Source organism: Uloborus diversus, chromosome 2, assembly GCF_026930045.1.
Source record: "Uloborus diversus isolate 005 chromosome 2, Udiv.v.3.1, whole genome shotgun sequence".
Lineage (NCBI taxonomy): Eukaryota > Metazoa > Arthropoda > Arachnida > Araneae > Uloboridae > Uloborus > Uloborus diversus.
Genome location: NC_072732.1, coordinates 47,822,321 through 47,848,146, shown reverse-complemented (window position 1 = coordinate 47,848,146; position 25,826 = coordinate 47,822,321). Strand labels below are relative to the sequence as shown.

Sequence of the window (25,826 nt, the reverse complement as noted above, 5' to 3'; positions counted from 1 at the left end):
GGATCAGAAAAAGGAAAAATATAGAAGAAAGTTTCGTGATGGCCACAACATACTAGTAATTGTATGGAAATGATCGGAAATATTATCTCAATGAATTAAAATTTTTAACTGTTGCCATCTTATGTTTTTTAATAAATAAAATATTTGTAATTAATTCAAGTGAGGCTTTTAAAGTAACTTTCAATTTTCGCTCTTTGCTTTGCTTTTACAATAATTCAGACATTGGGATGGTCGTCAAGTTTTTGCATGTGTCATTTTGTTTTTCTTAGGAATATTGCTTCCTCGTCAAGCATGGGGAGGGATCAGAACAGGGGCGTAGATAAGGGGGGGTTTTGGGGACGAAACCGCCCCCCCCCCCCGAAACGTTAGTCTTTAAAAAAAAAGAGAGAGAAAAAGAAGAGGGAAGAGAAAGAAAGAAAAAGAAAAAAAATCAAAACGACTTTTTTCTGAGTAACAAAGGTCAAAAATTCCCTTTGCTCTCTCCCCCCCCCCAATGCTATTGAAAATCTGCTCCATATGTGACCCTCAAGCATAAAGACGTCTCCCTCTGCTGCCACAATTTTTGATAATTGAGTGAAATTTGACACTTTGCTTTAGAAATAAGATTGATTTGTTAAATCCACGTATATGCAGCCTTTCTTTGTCATAGATTCTGCAAATTGTTAAATATATTTAATTGAATGAGACGCGCAGTGGGAATATTGCATACAGTCGAATCTGTATATTTCGAATTTCACATTAAAGAAAAAAATCGAGATAAAGAGTTTTGAAATACGGGGGCTTAAGAAACTTTTTATAGAAATTTGAAATATGAAAAATGATGGTGAAAATTTGAAATCGATACTAAAGACAATATGGGCTCTTGATTAAAATTCCTCTTTATTAGTTTTGTTTGGTATTTATTCTATTATTACATTATTGAGTGCTTTATTGCGAGTTTAAGGAATCATTTTGACAGTAAAAGAAACTTTAAGCATAAAAGAGAAAGTTAACGTCGTCTGAAGAAAACGATTTACAGTCTGCAAAGCAGCATTAGTCCCATCGGACCCTTCTAAAGGTAATTTTATTTTAATTCAAAAGAAAAACTGCATAGCATTACATAAATAAAAACGAAATGAATCTAGGTTATTTCTATTAGCTTGGTTCGGATTAAAAAGTAGAAAATAAAAAAGACTTCTGTTTATAATACCCGAAATTGCTGTTGCTTTCTCAAAAAGATATTTATGTAAATTCTAAAGCAGCTAATAAAATTAAAAATAAAGACTTGAAAGGAGAACTGATGGTATGATGTTGAGCGAATAACTTTCTACCGCCAATATTTCTTCCCTAACTTTTTTATTCAAATTTTATTAACTGCTTTAGAATTAGCATAAATGTTAATACATTTCATTTTTTGCGGGTTATAATTCAAGAAGTCTTTTTTTATTTTGTTTCATACTTTTATGGCAAACCAAGTTAGTAAAAATAGTCTTTATAGTCTGACCACCGATGAGATTGAAAGCCAAACATCCAGTTTACAGGTGGAAATGGAAGTATCTATTAGCTTTCAGGGATGCTAGCTTTTGTAGATGTGTGTTAGCCTCTAAATTAAGCAGTCACACTGAGATGAACGGAACACGCTCATCAGATATTTGATTTCCCCCTGATTTGGATAGACTGGTTTTGACAAGACGTTGCTAGAAAATTTCACTTTAAATTAAATGGAGGGAAAAGAAAAAAAAGTTAAATTTTCCACAACATTAAAAAAATAAAAAATTCTTAGCTTTTGTTTTTATTGACACAAGTATCGGAATTGGGGCACCCCATTCCAAAGTATGTAAGATTCACCTCCCTCTTATTTTTTTTAATACTAAAAAAATTTGCATATATATACATATATATATATATACATACATATATATATATATACATATATACATATATATATATATATATATATATATATATATATATATATATATATATAGATATATATATATATACATACATATATATATATATATATATATACGTATATATACACATATATACATATATATATATACATACATATATATATACATATATATATATACGTATATATACACACATATATATATATATATATATATATATATATATATATATATATATATATATATATATACATATATATATATATACATATATATATATATATAGAGAGAGAGAGAGAGAGAGATAAAAGAAGAAACCCCCCCCCCCGAAAGTCGGGTCTAGCTACGCCTCTGGATCAGAAAAAGGAAAAATATAGAAGAAAGTTTCGTGATGGCCACAACATACTAGTTTGTAAAAGGAAGTGAAAACAACTGGTCAACATTAAAAGACATGCGCAAATTAAATTACCTTTTTACGAAAATACTATGAGTGTTTGTATACATTTATTTCTTTTTTCAAAGTCAAAAAATATGAGTCAAGCTCGTCGAGTTTTCGGGATTCTAGTGTTGATTATATGACTTTAAAATGCTTAAAAAAAAAACTTTAAAACTCACTATTTTTCATCTCAAATTTAGAAAAATTCCGGCGGCAAGACCCCCTCCCTCATTTTTTTTTTAAGTCGGCGTCTCTGGGAGTGCCCTTCCATTCAAGTCAAATGTCCTACCTTATATCAATGTCTAGCTACGGCACTGTACGGCTCCCCATAAAATAGAACAAAAAATCTCTTACTAAGACCAGTGACATGATTTAGTTGAACCAGAAAATTTGTAAACCAATTTTTAGATTATTTTACTTCGAAAGCGCCATGTCACATGTTTGTTAAAATTATACACACCAGAAAATATGGCATTTTCAAGGTACAAAAATCTGACCTAATATTTGGGGTGGGGGGACCTCCAAGGGAATTACATAACCCCCTAAACCCCCGATGATGTCCGCCTCCCCCCCCCCAATATTTTTTGCAAGTCGGCGCCCCTGCAATTTATTGCCCCGCTAACACATCTTTACTCTGTGAATGGTTGATATTGCACTCGGAAGAAAGTGTCACCTTTCTTGCATCTTCCACTGAAACTATGCGCAGAGAGCAGAGCAATGGTTTGTCATTGGATTTCACTTTCCGTTCACTATACACATCGTCTATTTTATTATTATTTACAGTTCTTTTTTTTTTCCTTTTTCCGATGTTCATTTCGTTTTGTTTGATATGAATTAAACATGGTAAATAATGTATTATGCAAGTGTTTAAAGTCTTTTTTTTTTTGACAAAACAATAATAATTTCCCCCAAAATAATGAATTTCATCTTGACAATTATCGAGGGGGTCCGATTTTCAGATATTGAGGAGGTCCGGTTCTCAAATATGGGGGGGGGGTCCGGACCCCTTGGACCCCCCCCCCCCCCCCGGCCGCGACGCCCATGCATATTTGCAATAAATAAAAATAATTTTCAATCCATAATATGCATATCAATTCAATATTTATCTCATCTTCCCATCCGTAGGGCAACCTCCCCCACTCTTTTCTCGTCATCTGCCTTGCAGCTACTTTATGTGGAAATGAGATTCATGCTATTTTTTTTCTTTGAAAGGACAGAAATGTAACTGAAATAAACTAATTTGTACATGATCTCCCTGTAACCTCCCCTTTAACTCTCTCCGAAGAAAAAGAAAAAGCTTCGTAATGCTTTTGTTTTATTTCTTAAAGAAAACCGGAATCATTTCCTAAGTTTGTGTTGTGATACGACACCCTCACCCCAGCTTTTGGTGAGACAACATTTTTTTTTTTTTTTCAGTTATTATCTTCGTTCTAACAATACACATGATTACATGATACATTTTACAAATTAATCTTTAAATTATTAGTTTTTGATTCAACAAAAATTTATTTTCGTTAAATATAATTTAATTTAAAAAAAATTATTTACACACACATACTTTATATTATTATTATTATTATTATTATTATTATTATTATTTAAATTGATGGTTTAAGAAACGAAAAATATTTATTTACTTTTTCTACTTTGAATAAATATACACATGATAAAATGTCACAACATTTTTCATGTGTCGATACTTTTCTCCTTTAGCATAGTGCTTTTAGATAACCTTATAATTTGTTTTATTATCACTCAAAATAAAAGAAGAAGAAGAAAAGAAGAAGAAATTTTGAATTCATTTAATCCATGTATCTTTCTGCAAGGGCTTTTGGCCTTAGCATTTTAGTATGGTAATGGTAATAGGCTCAAAATTAAATGGACCTAGTTCTGGGAGCAGTGTCAACCCCGAATTCTCTCGATCTTGCCAGGTGGCTCTGGCAAAACAGTGCAATCACTCTTTCAGCGGTAATGTATTTGGTCCGGTATTGTATGGTGAATAATTAATTGGGAAGAAAAATACTTCTTTACCAGGCTCGCGGGGGGGGGGGAGTAAGCAGACACCCAATCGTTCTTATCTCTCTTATCTGCGGCAAATGACCATTACCGACACCTGCAAGAGGGGTGGAATTATTTATTAGTCTTTTATGGTCAGGGGTAAAGTAGCCGTGGTAACTGAGTCACAGAAAAAAACCCACCCGCACTTCCAAAAAGAATCTCAGAGCAACTGGCCTGAGAAACGTCTTGACCTATTTTCTTTTATTTCAACATTTTAAGAAAAACATTTTCTTCAAGGTCAACATTGAGCCAGGGGCGGCAAATAGGGGGTGCGAGAGGGGGCGGTTGCACCCCCAAATTTTTCACTAAGAAAATAAAAAATGGGAAAATTCAATTTAGACAACTTAGAAAATCATTTGCCTGAATTTCAGAACAGAAAAAACTGATGGAGGATAAGTGTTTGCCTAAACGAAGTTACTAAAAGAAGTAATCTCTTCACATGGGTTAAATACTTCAAAATTGAGTAATTTATGTTATGATGGTGCATCTTGTATGAGATGCCCGTACACTGTAGAGACTGCGCAATTTTTACGCGTAAATTCCATGTCATTTTAAATTTTTTGTGCTCATATTATAACTTAATGTTTAGCTGGTAAGTGCTCATTGATGCCATGTACTAGAAACACATTTTAGCAACTCGGTGTATCATATGCTTTCATGGAAACTTTTTGTAAAGATGTTATTTTTGAAAAACATCCCACATCAAAAAATACTTTCATATCAACAAATGTATCTTGAGGCTCTTTACTTGACAATCTCTGAGTGACACAAAATGGTCTTCAAGAGTTATAAAAGCCCCTGGAAGAATTACTTGAAAACGACCTTTTCATTGATAAAAAAATTGATGTCATTTTAATATGTATGCCTTTGTTTGAATTTTTTGTTTACTTTATTTATACTATTATAAAAGTTTCAATTCGCTATTCTTAATTCATGGATTGACAATTGAAACTCTTAGTAATTTTCGCATTAATGCATACTTGAACCAGGTGTGGAACTTTGTGACAGAACTTTTCATTATAGTTTTTACTGTATGCCAATGTAGAAGAGGTGACAAAACCCAAATGAAGTTTTGTTCAAAATATTAAATCAATATTTTGAATAAACTGATCAATTCCGTTTCTCAAGAAATTGAGACAGGATTTAATGAGATATATTTATTATTGGTCTTAAGTTCAATATTATGTAGGTCGGTTATAGAAAGCGAAAAAGAAAATATTACACTTATAAGTAATAGCATGAGGGAAGAGGAATTGTTTTGTGAATTGTGACTATACTTTTTAATGACACAAAATAAATACTAACCCATTTAAAAAGCTTTCTTGGTTATTTTAAAGAGAGGAATCTAAAGGAAATGTGCTTTTTGACAACTTTCTTGCTTCCATTGTTTTTTGACTGTTTCAATCAGGTCAGTAATTTGAAAGATGACTTTCGTGATTAAATTGAAAAACCAACGTAAATAAAGCACAAATTTACACGAAAATACTGCATATAGCTATTTCAAGGCTACAATAATGGAGCCTCTTCATCGGTGTAAAAAACTCCATACACAACCAGAAAGTTGTAGGAGAATTGAACGTCAACCAATTTTGACTTTTGTGTCACAGGAGGTTAGAGAATTGCCTTCGAAGCGCAATGAGGCAAAGCAAGACCTCCTCTTTAGCTATACTGGCAATAAATTAAGTCATTGGATATTGTTTAAGTATAGTTACAAAATTTTCTGTTCTTCCTGACTCCAAAAATAGCAGACTAAAACTTTACTAAAAAATAAAACTAGTACCGAGATATTTTGTGAGATAACTTATAAGAAAATTAATTTAAAGCTTCGATCGCAAAAATTTTAATTTTTCTTTACAAACGTAATTATTCTTAACATAACCAGTTAATTATCAGTTCTTGTTAACCAATATGTATTTTATACCGTACTGACGAAATTCATGTTCAAGAAACTCGATCCCCCCAAACGAAATGCTGAAATGCCGCCCCTGCATTGAGCCCAAAACCGAAAAACCTCCCCTCAGAAATTCACCTCCGAGCAAGAAGCTGATGATCTCGACACATTAACTTATATTTGAGAGAAGTGGACACAAATTGAAAAATATTCTTTCCCTAAGGTTAGCAGAAAGTAATCGAATATTGGATTTAAAAAAAGTCATTCAAATCAATTTTGGAAAAAGTCATTCTTCCGTATTGATTTCAATATGTTGGATTATTTCTACGGGTTTTCTTCAAAACCAAACAGTAGAAAACACAAAATGTAGCAAAAAAAAATTTTTTTTCTTTCTATTTTTCGATGACTCGTCTCGTTGGAAATTTCTGCTTCAAATTTTAAATCTGATACCCAATTAGTTTTAAGTTACTTAACATTTTCTATGCTTTATCAATCAAAATTTAAAAAAAAAAAAAATAGTTAAATAAATAAATGTGAAAACGGAGAGGGTATGGTAAGTTTTGTCTTTATTTTAAAACTGACTTTTAGTCTCAAAACCACCTTATTGAAAATGCCTTTGATAAAATTTATTCCTTACATTGAATAATTATTAAATTGAACTATTTATTCCTAAAAATAGCATTTATTTCTTAACTTTCAGCATGTCTCTTTGATGAGCTTGCTTTTACAATATTCCGTTGGTCAATTGTTACGAAAAAGAAAATCTTAATAAAATATTTTTTTTTTAATGCAAGAGGTCAATTTCTTATAAGCTTTGCAATTGAATACTTTTAGTTTCTTAGCTTACTTTTAGTATGGGCTTCAATCATGACACATAGTGTTAACAGTTATTTTTTAACAATTGTCAAAGCCTAATTTGCAAAATGCTAAACTTCAATAAATACCATATCTTTAATTTTATTAAAATTTTTGGTCCAAACTCCTAGGAATGCTAAATCAATTGAAATGGGTTTTAAATCTTCAAAATTTTGTTAATTTTTTTTAAATTAAAAAAACAGGCTTGCGAAACAGATGCTTTTTTCTCCTCTGAATACATTTACCATTATAATTCGGAAAAAATACATTCATTACTTTTATTAAAATCGTCACCATTTTTTTCTTCAAGAGTAGGTACTGTGTATCGTTTGCGTGTAACAAGCAAAGGTATGTATACTTGTATGCTATTTCTTCAAATACGGCCTGTAGTCATAGATCTTAAAATAGAATAGATGTGCCTTCTCCCCACTTTTCTCCTCAGAGCGCGCGTCAACATCCCCCGTTGGACATCACGTGATCAAGGGACACCCCTCACAAGAAACTGTTTCCCTTCTCGAAGAGAATTACTTTGCGCCGCGATCATTTGCACAATTAAGGGAAATTGAAGCATTTAACCCATGGGTTAAATGCTTATTCACTAAAAGTAATAATTAAAAAAGGTAACTATTTTTTTTCATTAAGATATCGCAAATGTATTTGTTGTACTTTTGCAAAAAATGTTCTTTGTTACCTTTTTAAGTTATTACTTTTTAATGAAATGCGGAACAAAATGACAGCTTTTTCATGGAATGGTTCATTAGATATTTTCCCATCATAACTTTTGAAGCAGGCGTACAAGCTATTTAAGCAGTTTTTCAAGTGCTTTAAATACTGAGTAGAAATAGACGTCTTCAAAAATCTTAAACAAAAATTGACCTTATAAATTTTCTTTTATTTCAATCAAATTTTTGAAATGCGTGCTTTTTCCCACAACTTTTGAAGCCAGTGCAACAATTTAACATAAAACCCTATCTAAAACCATAAACCAATTAGAAATACAAATGTAAATAGTATCGAATATCAACTCAATTAAATAATATTCTAATATTCGTATGCGTTTCGCACCAACACTATATTAGCCAAACCAATAACTTTGGTTTGTTCCTAATTTTTAAACAACTTCAGTGTTTTCTTTTTTTTTCAAGTACTCAGAAAATAAATTTATTTGCAATTATAAACTACATGAATGGTCATTTGACTTCCGCCCCCTCCCCAATTTTTCTTTTTTTTCGTCCACAGAATATGATAATTTTGACAATTTAAACTCGAGGGTGAAGAAAACTAGTGATTATTGTCCCTTAACAATATTAATTTTGTTACTTTCCTACTTATTGGTCTTTGTGAATTATTTTCATTGTTTGAATTGACTGCGCGATACATTCTAACGCTTAAATATTTAGTAACGATTAATTTTATAAATTTTTTAACGAGAAAATCTGCTGCTTCTGTTTCCAACATATGCTTATTTAAACTTAGAAAAACTGAATTCGAAATTTTTCTCATAACTCTTGTGGTCTCATGAGTAACATTATATTTTTGTGTTTTACTCCCAAATCTTTTTCACACTCTCGCTCAGTTGTTCTTCACAAATGTACATATTTCAATGGCTGCAATCTTGAAATAAGTTATCATACATGAATGTGTCTCAAAATTCTTAAATTTTATTAGGTCTATTTTTTGATTTGTTGTAGTTAAGACTGCGTTGCAGTCGTCGCAGTTCACAACAGAGTGCACTTGCCGGACAAAAAATCCAGCGTAGTCAGAAACATCATTAATTAACTGCGTCATGTTAATTGAGATGATTTCTGAATTTTCTAAATCGTCGTCAAAGGAATCGGAAGAAAAGGCTTTCTTTCAAAGCATTTTTGTTACGCTTCAAATTTAATCCTAGCATCTGAAGGTTGTCAAAATGATTTATCCCGCGTTCGCCTTTTCCGTGTTCGCCCTCTGAGAGCCTGAACTACTCATGCGTGAAATGCGATTAAGCACTGAGGTGGAAAAGCCAAGCTCCGCCATTAGTGGTCCAATTTCTTATGCCTCCATTCGTACCCACCATCTTATTCAGCCATTTGTGGTCACACATTCGCCTTTATACAAGGGTGAATCAGAAATCCATTTTAGTTAGCTTGAATGATTTTATACCTTAATAAAATTGCAACTTTTTTTTTCTTTCTTTCTTTCTTTCTTTTTTTTTTTTTTTTTTTTTTTGACTCCTTTGCAAACATTTCTTCCTTTATATTTTAGCATTGAATAACTTTTTGTTGTTCTACATTTAAGAAAAACAGATCAAAAACGACAAATTTTGTACTCATCCGTAGGATAAAAAATTAAGTATATTTCATGAACAAAATTTTCTACAGAAAAAAATAAAACCGTTTGGGAGCACAGAATATTGATAGAGATTGCCGCCTACCGTACTTGATTAAAATCAAAAATAGTACGACACGAAAATTTGTTGATTATATATGGAATGACTCAGTAGCAAATTTCACATTTACTCTGCTCAAAATAGCTCTACAGTTTGGATCAAAGGGAAATAGTTCATTTTTTTACTTATTCATTTATTAAATATTACGTATTTCTTCATTTATAAATTCATTAACATTCTTTTACTTATTAATCAATTTATTTAATCATATATTCACTTATTTTCTTACTCATTCCCATGGATGCAAGACCTTCCGTCTCAGGACGGATTTCCGTCTTGGACCGAATTTCCGAGACGGAGGTCGGGACGGAAAGAAATTCGATGGCTTTCCTCCAGATTTTACTAAAAAAAGAAAAGTTGCCAGCCCCCCCCCCCTTGCCACCTTTTTCTATAATATTTTCGAAGATCGCCCAATATTGTGATTTTGGGACTATCAGTTTGAAAAAATTGATGTAATAGTCCGAACTCCTCCTTTCCCTGAACTTTACAAAAATGGTCTATCAATGTGTTTTTTAAACTTCAATTTAAAAAAAAATCTCGAGGAGAGCCCCCCCCCCTCATTATTGGTGGTTTTCATGTTTTTCAAGCTACGATATCATAACGCTTAAAAACTAGGTCCAAGTTGTTAGAAAAGTCAAAAGCAAAAAATTCAAAGTAAACACAGATTCAAAAACTGCCATAGTCAAAATCTACAACATTTATGTTCATACATTTTTCGTCATGCACGTGTAATATTTTCCATCTTGAACACATCACCAAACTTGCACCCATGCTCATTCCCTCACTCATTTTTCTCATATATTAATTAATTAGTTTATTTATTCGTTTTTTTTTTCATTTATTCGTTTATTTTTTCAATTTTTCGTTTATTTAAAAAAAACACGATAAATTACTGCTAATCATCAACATGAAAAATTTTCATTTAAAAATACCGTATTTTTCACTTTTCCCCTTGGTTTTTTGAGGTGAAAAATTTTCACCTTTTTTTTTTTTTTTTTTTTTTTGACGGTACAAAATAATTGCTAAACATATAAATAATTTTTCAATACAGGATGTTTCACGAAGTACTTAGTTCCTCTTTATGTACAGTAAATTTCAGAGTAACTTTCCAGTTAGTTCTTTTTTAAACAGGTAAGTCATAGTAACTACCTTACTTTGCCTCATATTTCCTTGGAACACTGGAACCTTTTTTTTGGGGGGGGGAGGGATGGGGGGATTTTTAACTTGATGCCAAAAGAAAAAAAAAACAGAGCTTTCTGTACCGATTTAATTATAATTTTAGCAAACATTTTCCCCGCCCTCATATTAAAGGATTTATGACGACATTTTGATTAAAATTGGAAAAAGCAAATAATTAATTATTAATTAGTTCATTTGATTATAGATAAAATATTTTATTTTCATCGAATCTGAAGTCGCATTCTAAATTTTTGACTGAGATTACCAAGATTTGGATAAAACTTGAGTTTCAAGATTTGAGCAAGACAAATAAATATTTGAATAAACATTTAGACGTTGTTAGGTACTAGTAGGAATTGAAAAATATGAAAACAGTTCTGACATATTTTTCTCAATTTTACTTAATGAACTCAAATTGAAAGAAAAAAATGCTTATTATTGTTAGCAGAAATTTGAATTGCATTTTAAATTTTATTTTTATTTCATCAATTAATTAATTAATTATTTTTTGTATTACAATTGAAGACAGAAATGCACGAGAAAGACTTCATTAAAAACACGTCAAGACTTAAACTTAAAATATGATAGAATGCACAGCTAGGCAGCAAGTAAAAAGTACCTTATTAAGAAAGGGTGGGAGGAAAATATTGCTTGATATAAAATGCATTTTACAAAAGACGATGTGCTAAATCGGGAATTCTCAATCGATGCTCCTTCGGAAAAAATATGATCTGTCTTCCATGATTTTTACCTGTCAGCGTTAGTTAAAAGTATTTATGCAATGACAGTAATAATAATAATAGTCATAATAGCAATTTACAAGATCCATTTAATATGCAGCTAATGATATGCAGTAAAATAATTTTAAAAATTCTCCATTTTTTTTTATTTATCAGAAGCGAAGTCTATTTTACAGTATATAAAAGGTAATGAAAGTTGTTAGGCAACACTTAATACGTGTTTTACTCACATAAAATCTGAGGTGAATTTTCAAATTTCTCTCATTCTTGCACTTGGTGTGTATTAGAGAAATAAAGGATTTACATAAAATGAAAAAATCATAGAAAGAGGGAAAAAATGCTTTATTAAAATTTTATAAATGCATATGATACATTCTTCAAATATTTTTCTAGGGTTATTTTTTTTTTCTAAGTAGTTGCTTTTTTAATTTTCTTAATCTTCTATTTAGTAGTCTGTACTTTTTCTTCTGACGCGTTGCTACCTCTTGTCCCCCGTCCAGTTGGAAAACTACGGCTCGATTTGCTGCTTCTTCCTCTTGTAACAATTTTATCATTGAAAACAAATCTAAGTGTCTTATTGATGCTTTGTTGTTTAAGCTGCTGTGCCAGCCTTCGACTACGTTGTTAGTTCGAGCACCATTGGTATCGAAATGATTCCATATAGAGCTGCATGAAAAAAAAAGAAAAAAGAACGAAATGAATTGAGAATCAAAGTAAAAATTTACTTTTCAACTGACATCAAAAAAAAAAAAAAAAAGAGTCCGTTATCAGTTCATGCTATATGTATGTTACTAGTTTTTATTTTATTTACGAATTTCTTATACATTATCATCTTAACACTAGGTGTACAAATTTTGATGATGATTTTTTAATTGGTGAGGGTTGGTTTAAATTATGTCCGCTTATTGGTCAGTCCATTTTTCGCTTTTAAAAAAATAATAAAGGAACAGTATTTTTTTTTCTTAATTCCGCTAACACATGATTAGATATGAAACTAATTATTACAAAAATAGGCTGGCATTACTATGTACTTATAAAATATGTTTCAACTAAAAGAAATGACATCAAAGAAAAGGAGAAAAAATCTAAGAAACGACTTCAAATTTGCATCAAAGAAACGAATCAAATTCCAATTTTAAGATGGAGCACCACTATTTTCAAATTAATAGACTACAGCTATTATAAAAGTAAAATATTTAGATTTAAAAAAAATACTCACGCACACAGCATTTTTTGTACTTACATCGGAAATTTGGCATCTTGCTCATCGAGCCAAGTTTCTGCCATGTAGGATATAAAAGTGTCTTCTTTTCCTGTACTTGGCTGATTTTCTTGTATAATGAGGAAGGCCTCAGGTACCAGAGTTGGTGGAACTAGAGCCAGAGCAGCCATTTTTCTGAAGAAATTCCTTACTTCTTTATTTCCAGCATACTCAGTGACTAGACCAAGTCTCTGAACCTGCGAAAAAAAAAAAAAAATCGAAATTATTATGATTCGAAAAACTTGCATAATTCTTTCCCTCCAGTTACTTAAATCTAGTTATGAAAGTACACACTAAAAACCTTTAATTTCATTAAGATCTTAATTTTCAACGTACATTTTAAAAATTCAGCGACAGTATTTAATTTTATTTTGTCATAATAAATGTTCATTTACCATGTACAATTTAAAATAATTTTAAATCCAATTTTTTTTTAATTGAATTCTAAGTACATAAATTTGTGTTTAAAATTTTATTGATCTAAAAAATAAAAGGGGGGAGGAATACTTTTACTCACCTGCTTCCATATACATTGGCTGAAATGAAAGAAACAGCCTTTCACGACAACACCTTTAAATACTTCTTCCAGTGCAGCTATGCAGGCCGTCTCGAAGTCCATCATGACGAACTTCGGATGAAATATCAGACCATGGGAACGTGCATGTTCTTTTATCGCCGAGAATAACTCAATATATGTTTCTTTGGATTTGCTCCCGATCAAGCAAAACGCTAAGGGAAAATTTTTTCCTAAGTATGATCCGTGGATGGTATATAATTGCGAGAACAATTTTGGTACGATTTTAAATGTACCATCCATGTGAATGCTATCACTTTGGCAAAGTTTTTCCAAATCCTCTTCAGAACAAAACACCTGAAACAGAAATAAAGTAGTGTAAAAATATTGCTTTAAAGATTACTAGTACGTGCATTTTCACTCAAAAACACAAGTTTGTACTTTGATTCGTGAAAGCGTAAACTCGCATGCAGAAAGATACAGAAAAATTAATATCACAGTCCATAAAGTATGCATGCAATAAATGAACTCAATCCTTACCATCATTCGATTTTCTGGACCAATTATTTTGTCTATGATGAGGAACTCCCGATTACTATCTTGAGTACTTGTCCACTCTCCGCTCAACGAAATGTCCTGGATGGTTTTAGGCAAACTAGGTCTTGTCGAGTTTCTGACTTTATATAATTCAGTTTTAATTTGTTGGAATGGTGGAATAGCACTAGCTGTTTCAATATCAACGGCAATTTCTGACAAACATTTCCTAAAAATAGAATAATATGAATTCATTAGACAACCTCCACCTGATAATTTCATTTTTATTTGTGCGTAAAACATACAATATTTTTGAGAAATTGTAATTAATAGTTAGCTTAAAAAATATTACGTGCTAAAAAAAGAAGTGTATTTTTTAGCTAGGTTCTGATGGGAGAGGGCAATTAGATAAAATTTCATGAAGTCCAGAACTAATTTAATGCCAAGAGTTATTTGAAGTTTTTTTTTCTTTAAAAGATGGGAAAAGAGGTTTTGCTTGATTTACAAGGTTTGTTTTTACTATGTCAAATATATTTATGTAAGACGTATAAAAACATTATGATTGTTGTGTAGCTATGAAATTATTGGTTATATATATAACCAATAATGTTGTAATATTATAATAGAAAATATCGGATGATATCACAATATCAGGAATTTTTTATTTTTTTGAACCCTGCTTATGAGGAAAGCCTATGCGACCTTCTTTTCATTATGAATTAAAATTCAATTTTAAATATTTCAAACTTTCTGTGAACAAGAATTGCCCCTGATTCTCAGTATTTCTTGATCACTTCTGAGGGCCCATAATGGTCACCTTTTCTTTCATTCTTCGTTTTTTTTTCTTCAGATAATCCTTATATATTATTTCTGTAGCCTGTTTTTGGTTTCTACGCCAGATTTTCCTCAATTCTTGATCGATTTCTTTGATTTACACTTTATTTTAAAGCTTATGGTGCTGGCTACTGACGAAAAATAGACCCACGGTCTAAAAATTGTTTTTTTCAGCCGAAAAACCAGTTTTAAAGAACCAGAATGAGGTTTTCGGTTAAACTTATAACTTTAACTTGCACTATGACCAACAGAGCTGAATAGCTTGATTGGCAGCGCGTTCTCCTCGTAACCAGGAGAATGAGCGTTCGGGCCCACGTCCGGACAATCTGCATCAAAAAACTAGAAAAATATCGCGCATTGCATGAACACTTAATGAAGTGAATAACAAACATGAGGGAATAGAATAGATGAGAAGGAAATGCTACTTGCTGTTATGAAAACTTGATGCGACTTTATGCTAAATTGCTTCTGAATTGTACGTTTTTTTTTTAAAGCTTTGGCTCTGGTAAGAAAATTAAAGCATAATGTAAACGAAAATATAAGTAACAGGTTTAAGATTTCAGACTACAATAGAATTGTTTTTTGTTCAGAAAAAAATAATAAATCATATATTGAAATATATATTCTTCTAATGAGTTTTTGACTCTTTGTACAAATAAAAAATATACTACCTCAATTTAAAGGGTAAAATATATATTTTTTCTACTTTTTGCAAAAAAAAAAAAAAAAAATAGCTTATCACATTTTTACTACATTCGAAAAGCTACGCTTAAAATAGAGCATAGTTCAATTTATTTTGTATTTTAACCGTGCTGTTAAATGATGAACATGTGCTGCCATCTAAGTCATAACGGTTCAAGCTGCCTGCGGTAACGAATTGTAAAAATTTTCAACAATAAAAACATTTCTCTTCAATATCTTATCTTCTATATTGTTCCCTTCTCATTTTAAAACTTATCAGGCTGGCTAATGATGAAAAATAGACTTACGGTCGAAAAATCAAGTTTTCGAAAACACCCCTTGCTGTTTGAAAACCTTGATGCAGCCTGTAGTTCTTATGCATTTTTTTTTTTTTTTTTTTTTTTTTGCAAAGTTCTAATGCAGTTTTCCAATTTTTTACGTCGCTTTCGGCAAAAAAAAAAAAAAAAAAAAAAAAAAAAAAACCCTGTGTGTGTGTGTATTTATATTTTAATAAAGTTTAAAAGCACCGGAATTAGTTGTTTGGTTAAATTGATAAGTTTTTTTCAGTAGAGCGTTCGGCTATAAACTATATGAACTTCGGGCAAGCTTGGGCTCTTCGACATAATATCAAATTTATATTAGTATTACGCATTACATGTACTCATAACATACACACGTAAAAAAAATAAATGAAGTGGGAATGCTACTTGGTGTTTCGACTCCATTATGCAAGCTACAGTTATCATTAAGATAAGTTGACTGTTAATCGAAGGGTATTCTTCCTTTTTTTAAATCTCTGACTACATTCAGATCACTCAGCATAATATAAGCATAAAAAAAAGTATTAGATTTACCTAAAGGAAGTCATTTTTGTACAGAGAAACATTTTCACTGTATGCTGAAATGTAGATGTTTCTAATAGCAGTCTTCAACCTTTTGTACAAATGAAAAAATACTACGCCAAATTAAAACTACGAGTTTCAACCAGTAAATCTTTAATTATTTATTCGAATACGATATAAAACATTAAAATTATTATCAACTTCATTAGTAAGAAGTCATTTTCTACTCCTCTGCTTTCGGCTGAAAAAAAAAAAAAAAAAAAACACATTTTGTCTACGTTCGAAAAATTACACTTAAAACGGAATCAGTTCAACTGGTTTTGGTTTTGAATTTTAAGTGTTCGATTAAAAGAAAAAGAAGTACGGGCTTTTATGCCGTACAGGTTAAATAAGCCTATTATGGGAAATTGTTGAATATTCAAAAATAAAAACACTTATTTTTTCAACCCAATTTATTACTTCTCTAGAATTTTTGTTTCAATCGCTACGTGAGGTCTTCCTCATTCTTTAATCAAATTCCATGTTTTACGAATAATTTTAAATCGTATCATGCTGGCTAATGAAAAAAGATAGACGCATGATCTTATTATATTTTTTTCGGCGAAAAACTTTGTTACTGTGTTTTATTACGCATTCCTTTAATGAATAGTATTCGAAAAGGAAGGCACAGTTGCTAGGTTTGTTGGAGCATCGTACTGTTAATCAGAATGGCGCCAGTTCGAATCCGTGCCACTAAATATCTTTAATGTTTCTTCTTTTTCCGTCAGATGCTCACATGGGCTGGACTGTATTTGCCACAACCTGTTTTTTCACATGCAAAATTACTGATTTTTCACGTGTCACTCAGCCACACTTTTATTGATATTTATATTTGCATTGAAAATACATACAACCAAAAGGGGAGCGATGATCAAATTATCACAACGTTGTATTTAACGAGATTTTGTTACTGATGTCTTCAAATTACATGCCTTCTCTTGTGCGCTTACTTTTTTCCGTTTACTTTTTTCGGTTTTTCTTCATAATATTCAAAGATAAAAACACTTATTTTCAATCTAATTTCTTACTTCTCTAGAATGTTTGTTTCAATCGCTACGTGAGATCTTCGTCATTCTTTAATCAAATTCCATGCTTTACGAAAAATTTTAAATCGTATCATGCTGGGTAATGACAAAACATAGAAGCATGATCTTATTATTATTATTTTTTTTTTTTTTTGGCAAAAAGCTTTTTTGCTGTTTTTTACTACGCATTCCTTCAATGAATAACTTTCGAAAAGGAAGGCGCCATTGCTAGGTTGCTAGGTTTGTTGTGGTGTCGGGCTGTTAATTAGAATGGCGCCAATTCGAATCCGCGCCAATAAATATCTCTTTAACGTTTCTTTTTTTCCCGTCAGATGCTCACATGGGCAGCACTGTATTTGCCACAACCTGTTTTTTCACATGCACAATTATTGCTTTTTCACGAGTCACTACTCAGCCACACTTTTAATGATATTTAAGTTTGCATTGAAAATATGTACGACCAACAGTTGAGCGATGATCAAATTATCACAACGTTGTATTTAACGAGGTTTTGTTACTGATGTCTTTAAATTACATGCCTTCTCTTCTGCGCTTACTTTTTTTCGGTTCTTCTTCATAATGTTCTTCCTTTGAAAATTTTAAAGAAAGAAATGCCTTATAAAGCGATTCGAAGCACAGTGCGGAGTTCCGCACGGGTCGACTAGTGTATTTTTAAAATGATAATACAGCAATAATTTATAAATACAGAGTTGGTCAAAATTAGAAGGACAAAGGCTACATTTTTGGCTCTATTTGTTCGGAACATAGTAAACATTTTATGTATTTAAGATAATATGAATGAACGTCTTTATCAAATTAGTTTTATTGGAAATGTACTGGAATTTCGTATTAATAGAGTGAAGCTTGAATTCAGACATGTATGTAATATGATCCAGTTTTCATAATGGTATTTTTTAATTGATTATGGGCAATCTTTTATAATTTAAATTTCTCAAATGTTCTACATTCTATAATGATTTTTGGTATAAAAAAAAGCATTAATTGCTTACATTTCACTGCATTATTTGAGAAACAATTTTTTTCTGTTTATTTTTCTGTTTTCCTAACAATGCTGAGCACCACCATAATATTAGATGAAATAAATGAATCTGCAAGTGTTAATTAAGCATCAGACAAGATGTTTTTTTTTTTTTCAAGAGAGGGAAAACTTAATGCTTCAAAGTCTTTAAAATCTTTGAATCATGTTCATTAACTTAATGTTTATTTTTCCCATTATTTAAAATATTTTTAGTATCTTTATATTGTTTGCAGTTAATTAAATATGAACAGTCATCTAATATAGTACTAAAATTGTATAAGCATCATCTTTTTCAGATCATATTTACTACCAGAAACGTACATTATCAACAATTTTCCCGTTAGTAAAAAATTGTTCCTTCTATGAGGGGCAACATTTAATATACCTTAAAATGTATACATCAATAACATATTTTAATATTTACAATGCGTGTAAAAACACTTATCACACATCTAAAGCTAACACTGTGTTCAGTTCATATTTTCTTTAAAGTAGATAATAATTCAATTCTAAAAATGGGATAATGATATTTGTAAAAAAATACTTAGCGAATGCTTAACACATATAAAATACTTTTCAATAAATTCAAAAGCGATTTTTCGTAATTTCGATAGTGCAAAAATTTTCAAATATTATTGTCAGAGATGTGAATACGAAAATGTTATTTCTTCGCCATATTTATACAAATTTCTAATCTGTTGCTTGTAGTGATAATCAATCTATTTCAAAAATATCAGATTAATGAATTTTGCGCATAATGGGGCCCCAATTTCGGAATACTCATTCATATCCAGGATATTCGAAATCTAGGATTTCTTCTGTAAGTTCCAAAAAAAAAATCTCCTTCATTTAAACGTTTAAAACCATTAACTTTCAGTTATTATTTTTTGAAAACACAATTTCTGAAAGTCTATTTTTACGCTTCTGCGGTCACACGTGTCATGCACAATTTGAACCTTATGCTATAGTTGTTTAGCTATCTTTTAGCATCTACTTTTAGTTTTACGATACTTCTATCTGTTTTCCTATTAGTATACACTACAAAGCATATTGAGTCAAAATCTAATGTTATTTTAGTGAAAACTATTTATTAATGCATGAAAATTAAAAGTAACGTTCGCGAATAATATAACGTTACACGTTATAAGCACAATTTTTATTTTTTAAAGATTGATCAATAGAAAAGGAGAAGAAAAAAATAAAAGAAATCGGGCACAAATATTAATAAAATTGTGAGAACATATGAACTGTCGCACAACGCAATAATGTTCGCATTTTTTAAATTCTAAAATTTGGAAAGGTAGCGGTACAGAGAATTCCGAATACAGTATTACATATACAATATGCTAGTCCGAAAAAGTAAAACTTAAATAAAGCGCTTCAGTTCTCACATAAAATATACGTGCAGCCAAATTGTTACAAAAATTATAAGCATGACCAAAAAATGCAAAATTATTTTACTCCCAAAAAACTATACTGCAAAATTATTGTATCGATAATAAAATAGTAATTAAAACTTACTTGAATATCCTTGGCACCGGTTCAGTTGCATTTGCTCGTATTTCATCCTTTATCTTCATTAAAAAGCTCTCTTTTTAAGCTTTCTTCACATCTGGCTCATGATTGTGAAAACCGTTTGAGCTATAAAATTCATTCTCCTGTAAGCATAATCTCGCTTTGCAATGTGGTTTTCGAACGCATGTCCAGTAACTTTTATTTTGTTTGCAATAGCTTAAATGATAATAATATTTTTTGTGGTTAAGAAGTTTTCCACCTCTTTTTGTTGACGAAAACGAAATGTCGGACATTTTTCAAGCGTAGAAATCCTGGTGTTTAGTACTGCAGAGCAGAAATTGAAGTGCTGTATTGAAAGTTAAAAGTTTGTGAAACTGGTTTGACCTTTCAGTCCCCGGTTTCTTGCCCTTGGAAGCCCTGTAGGGGGTGTATTTGACACCTGCGTCTCCATTGTAAACGGGCAGGTGTGCTCCATTGTATATTTTAGAGGGCGAAGAAGGAAAAGGAGAAAATGGAAGCCACCGTCAAAATCAGGCACTTTGAAGAACTGGACTCTTTAAATTTCCGTATGAATGAATAATCTTTTTTTCGCATTTCGACGCAAATTTTCGCAATTGTCCGACGATTATTGTTGAATCCCCTCATAACCTGATTGCACTGAAAAAAGTTTCAAGGTGATCCTGAGTAAGCTTATAAGTCATTACGCAGTTTAGAACTGGAATTCGGGCACCTATATACTTTTCATTATGTTCCCAGCACACTTTTCATAGAAATTAGAAAAACCTAAAAATCCAGTTTTTCGCGGACATACTATAACTAATTTTCCATCGTTTGTTTTTAGTGATTTAATATAATGCTCGGCATCTACATTCACACATATAGAGATTTCTCACATAAGTATAATGAAAATCTTCAGACAATCCTGGACTTTTAACGACGCTTCGCATTGTTATATCGTTATATCACTGCTGACCGAGAAGAGGGAGACACGATGTCCCTTGATCACGATCGGAAGAATCATGATGACCCCACTTTCTCCGGGCGAAATGCGCTGCGCTGTAGGAGGAAAGGCCTATCTATCCCTTTTAAAGATCTATGCCTGTAAGTGGTCAAGTGAGGTATTAAAAAAATCAGAAATTTTCATGGAACTCATTTTCGTCGGTCGCATTTTTATAGGACTGTAATCAACAAAAAAAAAATAAATAAATAAATAAATAAAAAAATAAAAAATAAAAAATAAAAAAAAATAAAAAAAAATAAATAAATAAAAAAAAAATAATAATAATTAAAAAAGAAATTATCATTCCTTTACAAATTTTCTTTGGAAAACATGTTCGTACCATCGAAATTTTCATAACAATCGAAAGAGCAGGTTTTCCTTCAAGGTGGAATTTGATCGGTTTTGTCTTTAAGTATTCTCTTTTATACGTTGATTAACGAAAAGTTGTTTTTTCATATACTATTTTGAAGTAATTAGAAATGTAATCGAACCGTTTGTATCGAAATTCGTACATCATAAAGCATGACCACGGAGAGACGGCCTTGTAGCTGAAACATCATTTATATAATTTGTATTAGGTTGTTTGTTATTATTTTGTAATATATAGTATCAGGAGAGAGCGATATTCGGCGCTTTACTACTCGTCGCTTTCTGCCTGATTCTACCTATTATACAAATGATACGAATGATGTTTCCGCTCCAATGTCATCCACCATCTTTCCGTGGTCAAGCTCTATATAACAAATTTATAAGTTCAATTTTATCATTAATGGAATGAAATCATGGAATTCCTTTTCATTTTTCAATCCAAAGTAGGTTACAAAATAACAAAAACTTGAGGTTTTTGTTTTTTTCCGATAAAATTTTCCAAAGTATTACACCCTTTGCCACCCCTCACCCATCCCCCCGATGAAATTTGAAACGACGGGCCTGAACAGATCGGACTAATTGCAAAACACGCATCTGAACACATTTTTTCAATTTTATGGATTTTCGGGATAAAAAAACATTTTTTATAAAAGTATTGAATAATTACTTACAGGGGTGCCCACAAACGGGGATTTGGGGGGGGGGGATTTTTTAATTTTTCTATTTAAATTTATTTATTGATTTATTTTTGATTTAAGTTATTTATTTAATTTTATTTTATTCTGTTTATATTTCATTTCATTTATTTATTCAGTTTTTATGTGTGTGTGTTTGTGTGTTTGTCATTGGCGTATCACAGAACTTTTCTAATAAAATAATGATGATAATAATGATTAAAAATAAATAAATAAACAAATAAATAAAAAATTGTTTAAAAAAATAAATTAATTAACATATTTAAAAAAAAAAATAAAAAAGAGAACTAGAAAATAAAAAGGGGGGGAAAGAGGTTTGAAAAAATTGGGGGGGGGGATTTGCGCCATTGAACTTGGAGGGGGATGGGCACCCCTGATTACTTAGCATTAGTTGATAAAATAAATTTGTGGGCAACAAATACAGCCGCTTATTTGAATCACGTTTGTTCCAAACAGTTTTGATTCCATAAAGCGACTGATTCAATAAAGCGACTAATTCAATAAAGGTGGGTTCTGTTCTGTTTTTGGCAATTTGATTCATTAAAACGGTTGATTCAATTAACCACTGATTCAACTAACCGGCGTCCACAGTACTTCATTAAAATACCAGAAAGCGCAAAAGTGAATTTATTTACTTTTCTCATTGTTGAAAACAAAAACAGCGAAGCTAAGTCATCATTTCTAGAACAATTTATGTTTACATACAGTTCGATTTTGTTGAACAAGAAAGAGAGAATTTTTTTTTTTTTCATTTATTTTATCTGAAATTGTTTCCTTTGATTGGAATTATTTTACGTACTACATACATACTATAAGATTATAGTCAATTTAAAAAAATCAAGGGTCATGGGAGGGGTCCGGACCTAATGAACCATCCCTTGTGTGCGCCACAGATTCAAACCGATAACTATGAAGTTCTTCTCAAACGAAGAAACAGAACATAGCAAAAACTGGACGCCAACTTTTGACCACCTGCCATACAAAACAGGCAGCTTTTACCCCCACCCCCCTTTTTGCTTACCATTAAAAAAAATTTAAAAAAAAAACTACCAACTCCCTTTTTCTGCGAGGGAGTTCCAACTTGGGGACCATATAACTTTCAGCCACACCATAAAGCACCGCACTGTTTATCCATGGGACTCCGTTTTCTTGTTATCACATGCCAAGCTCTTGCTACTTTATGAATGTTTTTGTAGAATCGGCAGCTTCTGATGTCCTGTAATGTGCGCATGGTGTTTTGCAGATGTAGTCCGTGGCATCCAGGTTTCGGAAAAAGTTGAAGTTGGAATTAGTCAGTGACAGAATTATGAGAAGGGTGGTTAACTCATGGGTGGTAAACCCAGTCACACGCACCCTATCACTGTCCTGTCTCAAAATTGTTGGAGTCAATATGACGCATCAAGGTCGTCATTAGGGGGTCAGGAGGAGCGATTCTCTATGTACTTCCATACATGTGTTTTTTTTTTCTGTTTTTTTTTTAATTTAATTTTATTTTTTTTTTTAAATTTTTTTTTTTTTTTTTTTTTTTTTCGTACTTGATGGTATTCTTACTTTTAAGTCTTTCGTTTGGTTCGATTGTTTCCCGCTATCTCTCGATGTGTTTTATTTATTTTTTTTTAATTTTCCATATGTCGTTATGAGAAAGGCGATCCATTGAAGGATGGAAGGGCGGGGGGAGGGATCGAGTGGACCATCTCCCCGAGCTCTAGCGCAGCCAGAAATAACTTCTGGAGGGGTTCTTTTGAGCAAAACTACCTTTTGGAAAGTTTTTTTAAATTAGAAATACCTTCTGGGGGGGGGGAGTTATGGATATAAAATACCTTTTGGAGGATTTTTGATCAAAAAAACATTCTGAAAGGGGTTTTTTGATCAAAACAGTCCTTTCATATGCATAAACTACTGTATTAGAATTTGCATTTGTGTTGAAACCAATGCCAACTGGGGGGGGGGGGTCACCCTCAAAACCACCCCTTTGCTGCACCATCGGCCACGAGTGCTAAGATTTGAGAGGGCGCAGTATAGAGGGCGACGTTTGCAGCAAAATTATTTAGATTTTATTGGATTATTTGTAAAATAGATTTCGCGCAAAGACCGATAGATTTCAGTTGTTGGTGTGGTTTTTTCGGCTTTAACAGAAACCCCATGATTGTTCACCTTTCTTGCACTCAAGTTTTAAGCCAACTTGATTTTAGAGGGAAGCGCTAGAAAATATTTGACGCGGGCGTCACCATTGAGCGCCCTAAAACCCAAAAACACGCCCTTGGTTGCGGGTTTTAAGAATATGATAAACAATCGACGAATAAGGAGACGAAACAGTGTAAAAGTACTTATTTCCGCAAGACTTTAATATGCACGAATTTCGCGAGGCCGCCGCAATCTTTCGGCTCTGCTCATATTCAATTCGCAAAATTCTCATTTTGCGAAATCACCGATACCTTTATTTTCGTTAAAAAAAAAAAAAAAAAAAAAAAAAAAAAAAAAAAAAAAAAGTTTTTTTTTTCTTTTTTTTCAGCTTTTAGTCAAGAGGCCGCAACTTCGTAAAACACACGCAATGATTGATATGTTATCTCTGAATTTAAGCTTTTTATGCCTTTTCGAACTAATAGACTAGAAATACAAATTCTGCAGTCAAAGTGAATAGTTGTGAGGCCCCGAAAAAACTGTAGGGGATGTTCACTAGGGTGGTTCGAAAAAAATTGATTTTTTTATTTCGGAATCGCGTTATTTCTCAAAAGTTGTAGTTTGGTATCTTCAATTGGGGAATTTTTTTTAAAAAAATTCTAAGTTGACATCTTTAGTTCGCGCATGAGGCTGAAAGTTTGAAAAATAAACTAAAAACTGATTTTTTTCAAAAAGTAATAAAATTAGTTTTTTCTAAATATTTTTATAAGGAGACAACCGTAAATTGTCAGTTATATATAGCGTAGCTGGAACCTAAAAAAATATTTTATAGCTTTTAGATAAGATCTTTCGTTTGCGCATACGCCATACGCCTTAAATTGTGCTAAAATCACCTGAAATGTGAAGCCCAATTTAAGGCGTATGCGCGAACTAAAAATATTTTGTAAAAGCTGTAAAATATATTTTAGGTTCAAACTACGCTATTTACTGACAATTTATAACTGTTGCGTTTTGAAAAAATACAAAAAAAAAAAAAAAAAAAATATTATTTTCTGAAATTTTCAAATTTTAACGTAGTTTTTTAAACTTTCAGCCTTATACGCAAACTGAAGATGTCAACTTGGATTTTTTTTTTTTTAATTTTTCCCCTACTGAAGACACTCAATTAACACTTTTGAGAAGTTACGCGATTCCAAAATAAAAAAAAAATCGATTTTTTCGAACCACCCTAATATTCAAGCGTGGTCTGATCCACTTGTTTCGATGCTCGTGTCTTCTGAAGTAGCGGGGAGAGGATGAGGGAGGGGGGATTCATTGGGAAAAAAAGAAAGAAAGAAATCCCACCGCAGCACTCCTACTTGCACAGAAGAATGTCAAAGCGTAATTCTTTCAACACACCCGTTAGCGCGGAGCGGAGATGGTAACAAACGATGAACCCCCTTCCAGATGGGTGTTCTAAACCTGTTGCCGCTACTGGGATGGCGCAGAGGGGCACCTCATTTACAAGGCAAAAACAGAAAGATTCCAACTCCGATCCCGACCTTATAATAAATCAATTTTTATGGGCTCTCCGTGATCCAAAGACACTTCACGGGTGTCTAAAGCAATGTGTCGCATTGGGAAATGGTTTATGTCTTTCCGAGACTTCAGTTGATGCGAGGATGACGATGAGGGTCGCTTACTTTTTGGAATTGTTAAAGCAAATAAAACCTGAAGGAAAAGGAGTATCTTGTTTGCTTTAAGTCCAAAGCACGTAAAACCCATTTAAAAGATGTGACTAACTTTTGCAATTAACTGAAACGCCCTTTCCACTGTTGTACTGGTATTGGTCATAGAGTCTCCAGCTAAGTTGGGGGGTGGGTGTCAACTATTCGG

At 31.9% G+C, this 25,826-nt stretch overlaps 1 protein-coding gene across 1 annotated transcript; it reads right to left on the bottom strand.

Moving 5' to 3' along the window:
* Positions 1–12,282: 12,282 nt before the first annotated feature.
* Positions 12,283–13,372, bottom strand: LOC129235259 (uncharacterized). Its single transcript, XM_054868972.1, has 2 exons — positions 13,261–13,372; positions 12,283–12,940 (listed from the first exon to the last, which is right to left on the bottom strand). The coding sequence occupies exons 1-2, from the start codon at positions 13,363–13,365 to the stop codon at positions 12,722–12,724; spliced, it is 324 nt and encodes a 107-aa protein (XP_054724947.1). The 5' UTR covers positions 13,366–13,372; the 3' UTR covers positions 12,283–12,721.
* Between the last annotated feature and the right edge of the window lie 12,454 nt (positions 13,373–25,826).

Bases quoted from the DNA above. Each gene is read 5' to 3' on its own strand.
- LOC129235259 (XM_054868972.1), bottom strand. From the start codon at position 13,365: ATGATGGACTTCGAGACGGCCTGCATAGCTGCACTGGAAGAAGTATTT. The intron at 12,941-13,260 runs GTGAGTAAAAGT...TTTTTTTCGCAG, and splicing joins GCCAATGTATATGGAAGCAG to GTTCAGAGACTTGGTCTAGT.